This window comes from Amaranthus tricolor, chromosome 2, assembly GCF_026212465.1.
Source record: "Amaranthus tricolor cultivar Red isolate AtriRed21 chromosome 2, ASM2621246v1, whole genome shotgun sequence".
NCBI classification, from domain to species: domain Eukaryota; kingdom Viridiplantae; phylum Streptophyta; class Magnoliopsida; order Caryophyllales; family Amaranthaceae; genus Amaranthus; species Amaranthus tricolor.
This window is the reverse complement of record NC_080048.1, coordinates 34117526-34132672: the sequence shown is the minus strand read 5'-3', so window position 1 is coordinate 34132672 and position 15147 is coordinate 34117526. Positions and strand designations below refer to the sequence as shown.

The 15147-nt window shown below is 33.7% G+C and overlaps 2 protein-coding genes across 2 annotated transcripts; one reads left to right on the top strand and one right to left on the bottom strand.

The window, feature by feature from the left end:
* Positions 1-995: 995 nt before the first annotated feature.
* Positions 996-7338, top strand: LOC130806432 (sister chromatid cohesion 1 protein 3-like). The gene is made up of 14 exons (XM_057671504.1): positions 996-1325; positions 3287-3551; positions 3722-3768; positions 4118-4167; positions 4439-4497; positions 4580-4902; positions 4993-5113; positions 5192-5325; positions 5416-5891; positions 5981-6020; positions 6107-6152; positions 6476-6602; positions 6695-6817; positions 6967-7338. The coding sequence occupies exons 1-13, from the start codon at positions 1202-1204 to the stop codon at positions 6776-6778; spliced, it is 1896 nt and encodes a 631-aa protein (XP_057527487.1). The 5' UTR covers positions 996-1201; the 3' UTR covers positions 6779-6817; positions 6967-7338.
* A 5659-nt stretch (positions 7339-12997) lies between these two features.
* LOC130806431 (probable carboxylesterase 2) lies at positions 12998-14668 on the bottom strand. The gene has a single exon (XM_057671503.1). The coding sequence runs from the start codon at positions 14426-14428 to the stop codon at positions 13436-13438; it is 993 nt and encodes a 330-aa protein (XP_057527486.1). The 5' UTR covers positions 14429-14668; the 3' UTR covers positions 12998-13435.
* Between the last annotated feature and the right edge of the window lie 479 nt (positions 14669-15147).

Sequence of the window (15147 nt, the reverse complement as noted above, 5' to 3'; positions counted from 1 at the left end):
AGCGAACAAAAGAAAAAACATTTACTTTGTTCGCTTCACTAACATTGAATAAAGGAAGGCAATGTCATAACATTGACGAAATGCAACAATCAACAAATGCTAGTTTGTAGGTATCAACCACCATCAACATGTAATTATCTTTTTGTTATTTGTCTTTTTTTTTGGTTTGTTGTTACTAACAACAAATAAAATAGTTTTTTTTGTTTACTATTAATAATAGCGAACAATCTCTGACCTTATACTCGGACACAAAGACACTCATTTTGGAAATTAAATTTTTCTGAAGCTTATTTTGGGAATTTGAATAAAAAATTTAGGGAAATTATCAATGGTACCCCTAAGTTTCCGCACTTTATCAATGGTATCCTTGTGTTATTGAGCGTCTAACAACCATAACCTTTTCTAATTTTTTTTCATCCCAAATCGTCCAAAACCATTAACTTTTTTTCTTTTTCTTTTAATTTTCAATTTAAAACACAAAAAAAAAAGAAACAAAAAAGTTAACGGTTTTGGGCGGAAAAAATTAGAAAAGGTGACAATTGTAAGATGCTCAATAATACGAGAATACCATTGATGTTGAATAAACTTATGAGTACCATTGATAAAATACGAAACCTTAGGGGTACCATTGATAGTTTCCATATGGTTATCTGTAGCAGTCTCTTGAGAGACCGTCTCTTTGAGAGACGTATTTCAAGTCCAACCCATTAAAGATTAATACCTACTTACCGTATTCTTAACTTGCATTATCCTTGATGCTTACTTACAGTATTCTTAATACCTACTTTTGATATCTTAAATGTCTACTTACATTATTCTTAATGTCTAACTTATAATATTTTAAAAAATATATAATGAGCCGACTTAATTAGAGTGGTATCTGGGAGACCCTCTCTGGCAAGAATTTGTGTATCTGTAGACTCTATTATTAGGCTTTGAACCAATTTATCCCTTTTTTTTCTTTCTGGTCAAAACACCAATAGCAAGAAGGGAGCGCGGGAAACGAAAATTCAAGACCCATGGTTTCCCTCCTTCCATGAATAAAAACTACTCGAAACTACGAACACCTTATACTTATTGTATAATCCCCCTTCCTCCATTTCTGAATCTTTCAATTTCTCAGTCCCTCTCCAAATTCCCAATTATAAACCCTAAATCTAATAAACCCGCCTGAGAACTGAGAAGAATTAAGTAGAAGAAAATGTTTTACTCCCATACGTTTTTGGCTCGGAAAGGGCCTCTTGGTACTGTCTGGTGCGCTGCTCATCTTCAACATAAACTCAAAAAATCTCATTATGCTTCTACTGATATTCCCTCCACCGTCGGTTAGTTTCCCTCTTTTTCTTTATTAATTTTGATTTTGATTGAAGTCTTGATTTTTTTAATTTCATTTTAGAATGTATTAATCAGGGACATACTTTTTTATATTATGGATGGAAAACTACAAATATTAATCATGACTCATGATTGAAATACTTTTTTGATATATCAATTAAAGATCTTTTCTTTCATGATTAAAATGACTATGAATGAGATTGCTCTCATTATGAATTGAAATGTATTAATTTTCAGATTTTCCAAGTTGAAATCTTTGATGAAGTGATTGTCCTTTTTTTATGTGTTTAAAGTAACAAGTGAAGAAATGATTAAATTGTAAAAACCCCAACAATGTATTTTAAATTTTCCCTGTTCTTTATGATATTTGGCTAATAAGTGATTTAATGGGAGTTTTTAGACGGCTATTTTGGGTTGTTTTTGGTCCAAGAATTCCTAATTGTATTTTGGGAGTTGTTAAGCAACCCTTATTTTCTAAGGGCTAATTTAATTTCATGATTTTGTACCTAAGACTTCCTTTATTCATAATATTTGACTGTTCACATTCAAAGTTCCAACTTCGAAGTTCATATTGTGTGTTCTTTGTGTAAACATATAATTATTAAAAGTGTTAACTCTTAGAAATCCATGTTTGTTTCAAGATTTCATCATTTCACCTTTGTTAAAAACATTCTTTGAAATTTGAAATTGTTAAATGGCAATTTTAAAATCAAAAAATGGATGGGATTTTCATACTTCAAATTCCCAATTTTCCTTTGTTTTTGAAGTGATATTTGGTTGTCCCACACAAGAACAACTTTGTAAGCAAGAACACCTAAAGAATGATAGTATGATGTTTCTCGATGTATATTGAAACTAGCAACTAACTTGAGCTACGTCCTTCTTGGTGGCTAATTGTTTTGATTGATTATAGTGAGAATGCTTGGAGACATAACGTTCAAATCATAAACATATAGAAGGTTACACTTAGAAAGAGAAAGAATCTATTGAGGCTATGTATTTAGTTTAAGGGTTAGAAAATGTACTAAACTAGGCCCAGTATGAACCTCTTTATATACTAACGACCCGTTTGATTAACAGTACTAATTAACGGTACTAATTAACAGTAATAGGAATGATTTGTAGTGTAAATTTTCATAATATGTATTATGTCATTCCCATGGTAATAAAAATTTGATCTTAAAAATGTTTTTTTGTTCACAATTTTCCATTACCACCTAGCTAATACCAAATGTTCAAATGATAATGCAATGGAATGAATTTTGTGAAGAAAATAAGATTGTGAAAGGAGAATAAAAATGACTATTAAGCTTGTCAAGAGATATTTCTACTAAAATTACACTAATTTTCCCAATACCATTCCCATATTTTAGTACTGATTACCAAATTGGCTGTAAGAGAACATGATACAAATCATTAAAAAATTGAAAGAATGCTGTAGAACAGTTCAGGGAACTTGCAAGGGGCTGCTTGAACGAGTGTCTGCACCCTCGTCTTGTTCGAGCAGGTGGAGCCTTGAACATTCTGCCTCGTTTTTTGAATTGTGCTTGTTCAAGCTTCTATAGGCTGCTCATTCGAACACCCTTTGATTAGTGTCTTGACTGAGTTTCTGGGCACATTCATCTATCTATACTCTTTCTATTCCCCATCTCTTGCACCAAAGAGGAAACCTCTACTATTTATACGCTACACATGTTGTCTCCCTTTCCTTAGCCTATACTAGCACCTTTTTTTGTTAATATTTGGTAGGCACTACTCTTTGACAATGTTAAACTTAAACTCCAATATATTTATTTAGAGAAGGGGATGAAGAATACTAGGATTTTGATATTAAATTTTCATTTATGGTGTTTTAATCCACATTTGATGTTCATAAAGTGCATAATTTTCCCTTTTTTCCATCAAATTCATGATTAACAACAATGTTGATTGTTCAATTACTGTTTCGCAGAGAGGATAATCTATCCAGAAGTGCCAATTGCTCTAAGGATGTCTGGACATCTTTTGTTGGGTGTTGTTCGTATTTATTCGAAGAAAGTTGAGTACCTTTATAAGGATTATGAGGGTCTTCGGGTTAGCTTGAGGAATGCCTTCTGTACTGTCCATGTCAATTTGAATGAAAATGCTAACCAAGCTCAATTTAATGCAATTACTTTGCCGGAAACTTATTCACTTGATGCCATAGAAATAGACGATGATATTTCTCGCTTTGATGGGTGAGCTTGCTGCTATTTTGTTTTCTTAATAAACTAGATAAATACCCGGATTTTACTAAATTGCATATATGATAGTTACTTGAATATTTTGATCAATATAATATTCGATGATATTTCATATTTTTTTCATTTGTGAAACTAACTACTAGTTTGTGAATTTGCATCCACAGATCACAGGATAATCATATCAGGAACATAGAGGAAATAACACTCCAAGGTTGGTTTCACTATTTTTTGTTGTTAGTGGTTTTAGTCGTCACTCGTCAGTATGAATTTTGCGTTAGATAGGAACAAATGCAAAAAGTTAATCTCATAAGTCGGTTCATGTAGCTGACCCAATGTTACATAATTTGCCGGCTAATTCACTTTTTAAATTTGACTTTTGTTCAAAATGGCCTAAAAATAGCCCAAAACCGACCATAATTTGCTTTTTTTGATTTGCAATTCATGGGAAGAATAGCGAACCATGTGACACTGAGCCAACCCCAAATATGACCTAGGCATTGTTGTTTCATTGTAGATTTATTGTCCTATGAACTGATGTCAGCTTTCTGCTTGTTATGCAGATTCAAATCCCGTTGAAACTGAGCTTTATGTCAGGATCACATTTGATGATGTAATGTATCTATTTTTGTTTGTCTAACTTTTCTGTCCTGAGAAACTCCACGTTTATAACAATTGATAACTATTTTCTCCTTCTTAAGTACTCACAATACAGAAAATGCCCCGCCCCGTCCTGCTGTTGTCTATTGTATCTCAAAGATGTTTTGTGAGCATATCACAATTATAGACCTGGAAGAAGCCTGCAGTTGCTGTTTTATCCTGATTTTATTCGTATTTACCCGCATAAAGAAACAAACTAACAAGATTCAATTTTGTTCTGGTAGGACATCATTCCAGACTCGTCTCACTCTGAGCCAAGGGAGAGTGATCCAATGCAGATAGAGTATGTTGCTTACTGACAGGAATTTGCATATTTTTTCTCATAATGCAATTAATTGACATCTATGTGCATCTCTTGCTCGCAGCAATCCTCCTGCATTTCCGATTCCTCTTAGTCCTGATATGCAGACTGCTGGTGTTATCCAACATGAAGAATTTCCATCCCATGAAATCATGCGTGATAATCGCGACTTTGATGCCCTTTTGTCTACTCCAATATTACGGCCACATCAAGACCCTGTTGATCCTGAATTAAACATATCTCCTCCAAAATACACACTTGAGATGGAAATCGATACACCACACTCATTACCTGCATCAACCGGAGTTAATTATCAGCAACCACTGCAGCATGAAGGACCTTCGTCTCCTCCTACTTCTGATGCTCGTGAGGTTTCTGATACTTTGAGTGAGTGCACTCTCCTTTGTGGTACATTATATGGAGACTCGAGAGGTGCATCAATCTTAAAAAACTGAAAATCACTTTTGTTTCTCGCAGTTAATGTTTCACTGACTCAGTTGTTATTGAGGCCTTCTCCTTCTCCGGAGAAACCTAAGCCTAAACGTCAAAGGAGAAAACGAAAGATATACTTTGATGAGACTTTAGTTTTGACTAACCAGTATGTTCGATTGTTCCATTAATTTATCTTATTTATCTGGTTAGTGTCAGATGGACTCATACAAGTTCTTTCGTGCAGGTTTTTGAAAAATTCGCTCAATAATTGTTCCGATTTAGTGAAGAAAAGAAGGAGGCTGGCTTCCTCTGCTTTAGAACAATGGAGAATTAAACGGAAGAAGAACGAAGACATTTTCTCAAAGCCCCTACTATCTGGTAAGTAGATTCTCATTTTCGAAGTCAATTAACATCGATGATTTTACTCTAGCTTTCAATGTGACTAATATAACAATTGTTCTGTTTCAGGAACGTGCGAAAATCTCCAAAATCTGTTAAGCGAAGACTTGATCATCTCAAACCCCAAATTGGCTTCCACGGTAGCAACTCAACCAGACTCCAGGGCTGCAGAATCTCCTGCACATGATCCTGATGCTGGTGGGGAAACTCAGCGTCATATTTCTGGCGATGATTTGGAGATTGAGCGTCTCCGTTCTGTGCATGATGATCCTGGACAAACCATAATGGAAACATTTCCTTCCTCCACACCGTTACCTTTTCCACAGCCTCATGGATTTCCCGAGACTCCTTCATCCATGAGAGCACCAAGTTCAGTTTCAGAACCTCGATTTGATAACACTGATCTTCAATCAGAGAAGGGTCTTTTTACCAGCTCTACTGGATTCGATATGGAAACACCCATTTTTAATTCTGAGGAAAGGAACGAAGAAATGGGCACTGGTTTATCTGACATTCCCGAACTGAGAGATTCTATGATAGCTGATGTAAGTTTTTCGACATTCCATTCTTGCATTGTGAAACATCTAGTGTAATGGTCTATTATTTACCGAGATGCCTGCCGATTCGACTGCAGGAGCTCTCGTTTTTGGAACAAGATTACGAAAGCCCCACCGGTAAGCTGCATGTACGCCTAAATTAGTGTTTCCTCATATTTGTTAGACAATATAAGCTTGTTGATAACATCAGCTCGATGTACCAGATTCTCAAGGTGCTCGTACAGGAGATGCCATGTCTGCAAGGACAAGGTACCCACCATATCTTCTTACTAAAATCTAAGGTTTGACACTACTGTTAGGCTGTGACAATTTGTCACATAATCTCACCGTGGCCTACTCGTGTTGACATGGGACACCCGTGGGTTCGGGCTCACAAACCCACGGGTCAAGAGCATTGACTTGCACATACACTTGGTGAGGTTCATTGTTTCCTAAAACTATATGGTATTAGGAAGATTAGCCCACCCATATATATGCAAGTTCACAAACAACTATTTTATCGATATGAGATCTTGTCTCACATGTGAAGTATTTTCAACAACTGCAAGATCTAATCTGTTTTCTGGTTTCAGGGCCGTGGCTCAGTATCTGGAAAATCATTCCCCACTATCCAAATACCCATCCGAAGAGCTAAGTTTGAAATCCATCTTGGAAGGAAGACAAAGGAAGATATGTGCACGAATGTTCTATGAAACTTTGGTAAATTTACGCAATGTTTTTTCAAGGTTCGCCTCAAACCTACCGAGTTAGTACTGATCTATTGCTTTGTCGATGGTTTTTACGTACGGCAGGTTTTGAAAAGTGCCGGACGAATTGATGTTAAACAAGATGAGCCCTATGGTGATATTACTTTGAAGTTGACAGCCAAAATTTAAGGCTGCACGCTCTTTAAGCTGATAATTTTATATGCACAGGTATGATGTTTCAGTATTTTATTTATTATAGCCATTTCTGTTTGAGTACTTCATTTCTGATCACATTCTGTACATATTTTTCTATAATTTCCTGCATCTACATTATCTACATTTGCTAAAACTAAAAGCGTGGAATTTGAAATCTGCAGGATACTAGAATTGAAATGTACAGCAGCTCAAGTCAGGGGCGGACACAGGTGCCCTCGCTGCCCATGCGCGAGAGCACGGAGTTCCGAAGATTGTAGTAATTTTGGATAAATTTCAATGATAATTTTTTGTATTTATTTTCTATTAAGATTTTCTGTATCTTATAATAATTTATGATCTCATTAGTAATTTTCTCGGGTTCCTTGTTTATTGCTATTTTTGGTATTTTACGAGTTTTAGCCAAAATGAAAGAAATGAGTCTTATAGAGAAATTCTTATGTTGACTTGGTTCATACTAGAATAGTGTGGACTAAGTTTTATCACTCTTATATCTACTTTCTTTACTCTTTACTCTATATTATATGAGTATTATCCTTCTCTTATAATGTAACTTGTATTTGTTGTGTTTGGTTTAAAATTTTATCATATATTAACAACAAATTTTGAAATTGATTTGTAATTGTACAAAAATATTTTTTTAGAGTTTATAATGAAGGCGATCTGTATTTAAATTTAATGTTACCTCTTTAGTAAGACAAAATTATCCATTATGATATATAAAGATGTTTTTGTAGGGTGTAATTAATGTAAAACTTATATTTTTATGTTGTTCGGTTTTTAATTTTACCACAAGGAAACTAAATTTGAAATTGATTTGTAATGTTACAAAATTATTATTTATTTTAAAGTTTTACAATCATGGTGAGCCTTATTGTGATATAATTTTACCTCTTTTGTATGAAAAAGTTATCTTTTACTACAAACTTTAAAGTGATTGGAAAAATTTTTTTTTGAAAACAATGGTCATGTGATTTTAATTTTTTAATTTTTTATTATTTATTTTTTTTATAATTTTATAAGAGTGGAGTGAAGTGTAAGAGCATAAGAATAAAGTAGAGTAGAGTGTAAGAGTAAAGTAGAGTGGAGTGAAGTGTAAGAGTATAAATGAAATGAAATAGCATGGAACTATGGAAGAGTGGAGTGAAATGTAAGAGTGAAGTGGAATGAAATGGAAGAGTTGAGTAGAGTGGAGTGTAAAAGTTGGTCCACTCTAATATTAGTGCGGACTAAGTCCATACTATACTTCAGGCTCGATTTCGGCCTCTATTACTTATTTGGTAAAAGTAATACGACTACAATTTTACAAGCTGTGTTCTACGTTGGATATGACATTATTGGCAAATTGAGACATTAGTTTCCATTTTAGCTTTAGAACTTAGGCTGATTTACATTACCTAAGATTAGGAAATAGGCTTTGAACCATGTGTGCCTAGTCCCGAACACATTTCAGTACATGGTTCAGCACAACCTGATACAACCCAAGATCAATCAACTTATGAAGATGAAAACCATGCAAGAGGTTAGGAGCATCACAATCAGGGACAACACACAGAAATCAGTACAACAGAATCACATACAGATCAGAATATAGCAGCAGATCAACACAGCAGAACAACCATCGACCAGCCTACCTAGCACAACATGTGGAGACCAAACTTGTGCACTAAGAACCTGGACAACCGCAGAAATGACATCTTGGTACATGGACCTAGTCACCAAGGGCCAAGAACCCTACTGATGATACACACAGGTCTCTGAAACCCAAGCACAAGGTGCCCCAGTCAGCTAATCAATATACTGATGATCAACTTGATTTTCTGTTAATATTTCTGTTTCTGTTTTGTTTTAAAAACGTGTGATTTATGGCACGTGATGTATTACGAGCCGTTATGTAGTTAGAAACCTATATAAAGGTTGCCTCTCTTGTACAAACGATTCAGATTTGATTCTTAATGATCATTAATCATTTTTTTGTTCAAGTGGTGAAATTCTCTTCCTTGTTTTCTTTGTGTGTGCATTTGTCTCAAAATCAATCAGCCTTACAGAAGAGTGTGGAACACCTTTACATTGCTAAATTATGGAACAATTTAGAGTGTCATCTCTTCAGTTATTGAGTGGAACTCAAGGAGAGGTGTGTGGAGTCATCTTCATTGGCGAGTGAAGCCAAGATAAAGGGGTGACTGTGGTTGGCCTGAGAACTAAGAATTGGTTTTTTGGGTTGATTGATGGTCGTATTGTGTGAATTGAAATCAATCATCCTTCCAGTGATTGAGAGGACTGATTGTATGCGAGATTGAAAGTCTGGAGGATCCTATCTTGGTGCAGGCTCGCCCCTAGTGGCTCAAGTGTGTTTAAGTCTATGTTGTCACAATGGGGGACAAGGCACACATTATTGTTGAGAGTTGATACTACGACGTGAAGCTGAATAGCCCTTGTTTAGGTTTCTTTTATGTATAAATAACAATGAACTTACCAAAGTTCCAAAAAATTTAACAAAATTTATACCTACTTAAATATAGTTTGGGTGGGTGGATGTATGAAATTTTCATCTTATTAGCAATATTATACAATATAATAAAACAATTAGAAAATTTTAAATGTTACTTCCTTCGTTCTTTTAAGTTTGTCTACCTTATTGTAATGGGTAATTTCAAAAATTTGTCCACTTTAAAATACTTTCTATTTTTGGAAATCTTTTTTTCCTAATATGCCCTCATTTCTTTCTCTCACTCTCTTATTTCTCTAGTATATTCACTCTCTCACTCATTTATTTCTCTCGTATCACCCGCCCCTTCATTATGCCCCCTCAATTGTCGTGTCTCTCTGATCTCTCTTTTCCTCACTCTTTGTTTTCAAACTCGCCATTTTCATGGCTTCTTTGAACCATTTCCCCCTGTTAATCCCTTAACTTTAGTTCATTTTTATTGAACTAAAATAAAGATCAGCTTTTTCTCTACATTTTGAGGTAAGTTTTATAAATTTTGGCCTTAATCTCCAAAATCAACCCCTTGTTCTTTAACTACCATTAACGTTTCTTCAAAGTTTTGTTTTAATTTGATTTTTGAATATGGAAAACAAGAGATCTACTAGTTCTTCAACAATTCCTAGTTATCTTTATGATGGCCTTTGTGATTATGGGGATTTATGTTTGTGTACCTTGTATGGCCGGCCACATTCATATTCAAATGAGATTTTAAGGTGGTCTAAGAAAGAACTTGAGGCCTATCAAAAGTCCATTGAAAATGATGCATGTTCACATTATCGCGAGACTACGTTTTCTCCCCTTTCTTATTCATACTCTAATGGAAAAGATCCCCTTTGAAGATTGTTAATTTTGTGTATGATTCTCCTACTAAAATGACTCTTTAGTCCTTCTGTTGAAGAAGACCCAAATTTGGTGGTTTTTGATACTCTTGAAGTACTTGTTACTAGGGCAAAAAAAACCCTAAGAAACGTTGTTGATGATTGTAAGGCATTTATGTTTATGTTTTTTAATTTATAGCTGAGAACAATCGGAAATTTGGGCTTTAGGATGTCATTTATGTTTAGGATGTCATCTGATTCTGAGGTTGATTGAGGATCATATTGGCTTGATCCAAAATACCATGCCCCCTCGATTTCGTCCTCACTTCCTGGAAGCCATGAATAAGGCTGTGATGCAGTGTGCAATTGGATTTTTTTGTGGGTGATTGGTTACTGTTTTCAGCACAGCACCTGCTTATACATGGTTCAGCAACTGTTGAATTTTTTTTGCTGTTTTTGGTGTTTTGGGGTTTCAGCACAACAACATTTATATCAATGGTGTTTTTGGGTTCACAAATGGGAGATGATGATTCTCATTATACTTGGTTCAGCAATTATATACTCCCAAAACAGAATTTGGAAGGTTTTTTGATGATTATACTTGTAAACTTTGATTAGATAGATTTAATGTATTAATCCATGTACTTAAAAATTGCCCAATGCAATTGTTTGTTTCTAGATAAGTTAGTTGAATTTCATTTTGATTTTTGCCATTTTCCATCCTTTTTTAGAAAACCCACCAAAACTTTCCTGATTTGGAAAATTTAGTGGGTTTGTTACTCTTAAGTGTATTTGTAAGGTTCTCTCTCATCAATTAAATGCAATTATTTTTTTGTTCTTTAAATTTTGTTTTATTTTAATTTTCTCTCTCATACTTTCAATACAATCATTACTTTATACCACTATCTAATTAAAATACCCACTACAATAAAAGATTATGTTTTTCTTAATAAGTGTGAAATACTTAAAATGGACAAACTTAAAAGAACGGAGAGAGTAGCTAATTAGAGCTTTGAAGAATGAAATAATATTTAATTGTTTATTTATTAAATGACAATTTCTTTTTAGAAATAATACTTTTATTAATTTAAATAAATTAAAAAAATTTACAATAGGCATAATTTATTGAAATATTTTAAAGCCATGTCAAATTAATGTAAATAATGACGTGACATTCAAAAAACTTATTAAAACAAAATTAATTAATTAATTAATAATTAATTAAATTCATGATTGTTTTTCATTTTCTACGCAATGACATCTATATTACCATACTTTTGTATACATTTCGATTTTTTTGAGTTTTATATTAAGGGAGTTCTTATACTAATATCACTACATATATATTTCTATTAACTAGTTATTTTTTATTCAAGGGTAATTTATTAATAATAAACCAATCTATGCTTAATCTGCTGAAAATAAATTCATTTATTATTTATTTTAAAATAAACTCACCTATCAGGTATATTTGCTAAAAATAAACCGAGTGATTGTTTCTCATAATTTTCAAAACTTCTTTGTAAGTCAAGGATTAGGAATAAACAATAGTTGAGTTTATTTTCAACAATTATACCGAATAGGTGAGTTTATTTAAAAATAAACAATAGTTAGGTTTATTTTCAATTGATAGAACAAAGGTTAGTTTATTTTTGGGAAATTTCACATGGTAACATCCAGTTTTCATGAAATGCCAGTGGTAGCACTTTTTTAAGAAAATTCCACATGGTAGCATCCAGTTTATGCACAAACTAATTGCCGTAGCATTTTCCATTAAGTTCTTGTTAAATTCCGTTTAATTCATCATTTTGTAAATTTTTTCCACATGGTAGGGTTCGGTTTTGTTTAATTCACAATTTTAGCATTTAATTCACCAATTTAATATTTAATTCACCGTTTAATTCATTAACGCCCATAAATGTTGTAATAATTTTGTTTTTGTTCAAATTGTTGGCATTATAAAGTTTAAAAGGTAGGTAGACAAACACTAATACTGATACATATTTACTTCAAGCAAAATTAGAGATAATTCTAATGATAAAAACAAGTATTTTCCTGTTAAAAATAAATTTGCTACAAAAAAGTTACTTATTTATTTATCTTTTTCTTTACAATTTATGAAAAAAAATGTATAAACCAATATTACAAAAAGCTAATGATTAACGTTGTTAACAAACAGAAAGATGGCAAGTAGGATTTGGTGTTGATGGAGACGATGGGGAACCAGTGTTTATACCCTCTAACAAATGTTGTATCCACTTGTGCATCATTTTATTATTATTAGAATTATCTCTAATTGGCTTGAAGTAAATATGTATTAGCATTAGTGCTTAGCTACTTACCTTCTGAATTTTATAATGCCAACAATTTGAATGAAAACAGAATTATTACAACATTTATGGGGGTTCATAATTTAAACGGTGAATTAAACATTAAATTGGTAAATTTAACGTTAAAATTGTGAATTAAATAAAAATTGAATGCTACCATGTGGAAAAAACTTACAAAATGATGAATTAAACGGATTTTAACAAGAACTTAACAGAAAATGCTACGGCAATTAGTTTGTGCATAAACTTGATGCTAACATGTGGAATTTCCCTTTATTTTTTATAATTTTCCCTTTATTCAATCGGTTGTCGTGATATTGTCATAAAATTTTGTAGTGATAATTATATTTTATTGGAAAATATTATAATTATGATAATGATGAGGTATAATTGCATATTTCTTATAAAATTTATATTTTTATATAATTTCTACTAACAAACTTCGTTTATTGCACGAATTTCTAACATTTTATACTGGTATAAAATATTATAACTGTAATTTTACGTAAATAAAAAAGGCATACAATCTAATGAGAATAAATCTACACAAATGAGTAAATGACAGTAAATTTGAATTATTATAGCAATTGATACTTCATACATTGCATAAATTTTAGCTTTGTATGCTAATATGAAATATTATAATTGTAATTCACATAAATAAAAAGCGCCTACAATTTAATGAGATTAAATCTACACAAATGACATTACTTTTGAATTATTATTGCAATTGATCCAATGAAATCATGCAATGCAAGACAATCTTGGGTTCTTGCAGATAATTTTAAACCATTCATTAATAAAAACTCAAAAAAAAAAAAATAATGTCATTATTAATGGAAAATAGTTTAATAGTATCTTCTCATATAGTCATAGTCATAACTCATCAACGCACTATCTTGCACAAGTCCGAGTCTGAAATAACTCATTAACAAAATATCCCGCACGGGTTGGAGTCCGGGGTAGTATCTTCTCACATGAAGGAGCAAATATCTATCTAAGAAGAGTTGATAAACTGAATAACCTGATTCATAAACGGATCCACATTGGGAGAACCCGGATTCGTCAAATGAAATACATGATTCTCTCCAAGAGTTTCTGCCACTTCAACCTTTGCCTTACAACCACTCTTAACTAACATCTCCTTGTAGTAAAACCCCCTATCTCTCAATCCATCATGCTCCGCCACCCATACCATCACCTTTTCCCCACCCAAACACCCCAATTCCGGGTCATTACCCGGGTTTATTAACGGGTCATCTATCCCACTTGATCCTGGATTTACAAGTGCCCACAATTTTTCTGCTAATCCTTTACCTTCTTCAACTTTCCCCCTTTTCTGGAGCTCGGATCCAATCCTTTCGGATCCCCAGAAATATGGGTGGATTAACAGAATTCCTTTCAATTTCAATTTCCCCTTTTCTGTTCTTAACCCTAATCTTTTTGCCATATGATGAGCGATGTTAGCACCTGCACTATCTCCACCCAAATACACACGATCTAGATCCGCATAGTCTTGGATCCATTTATACCCATTTCCACCTCCATTTTCGACCCATTTTAGAGCTTCCCATGAATCTTCGTACGCCGTAGGAAGTGGGTATTCCGGTGCAAGCCTATAATCAACAGATACCATAATCACATTACCTTTAGCAGATACAGAATTGAGGTGATTATGGTACAGAGGCGATGCTGCAGATTCGACGCAGAAGCCTCCACCATGAAAGTACACAAGCACGGGTAATCGACCCATATGGTTATCTTTTGGATTTGGCTTGTATAGCCGCACCCAAACACCGCCGTGTTCTTCAGGGGTTATCACCACGTCTTGTGACTCCACGCCCGTGTCGGCATCGACGCAGGGTGGCACACGTTCTGTGCCGAAGAATCTCTGGACGGTTCCGTCTTTGTGGATGACTAAGAACGGTGGGTAATCTTGGGCTATGTCTTCTGGGTTGATTGCTGCCATTGCTTTCATTACTTCTTCCATTGTTTTAGTGTTGCTAGAGTGCTTCGGTTGATAACCAACCCTTAAACAAAATCTTCCCCTGTTTTTGTATTTAGAAGATTTTTTAGGGATTTTTTCCCAAGTTAGTGTGGTGAAGGTGGGTAGGAAACTAAGAATTTATGTGTAGAAGAAGGATGGTTGGGGAGGGAAGAGAGATGAAGTGATCACTTGGAAAGAGAAGATAATAAGTGGTTGTGACTTGTGAGTGAGAAAGCCGTTTTAACATTAATGCAACCACTTTTTTCTTAAGGTATGTAGGTGTTTTTCTTTAGGTATGTATGACTTGTGGTCGTTTTTCTCTTTTCAGACCCCGTTTATAGTTTTTTTTATATGCGGGATACATTGGGTAGGATGATGATGATAACCTTTATCATATACTTCTTCCTATTCACCTTAAGAGTCTCATTTGACTTTTCACGGATTTTAAGGAGAGTCAAAAGTGGGGAATTAAGGGTAGAAAAGAGAGTGGTATTATGAGTTTTTAATGTAAGAGAGGAAAATTAGTATGGGTAATGGAGGGTATAATAAAAAATAGGATAAAGCTACTAGGGGCATAAAAGTCAAAAACTCATACCAAAAATAGAAATGAGACAATTAGAGTGACTTGACCATAAAAAGAAATGAGACAAATAAGCTGAATAGGAGAGAATATTTGTTCTTGATATACAATAGGATATGTTGTCAGCAAATTAAGACAAAGA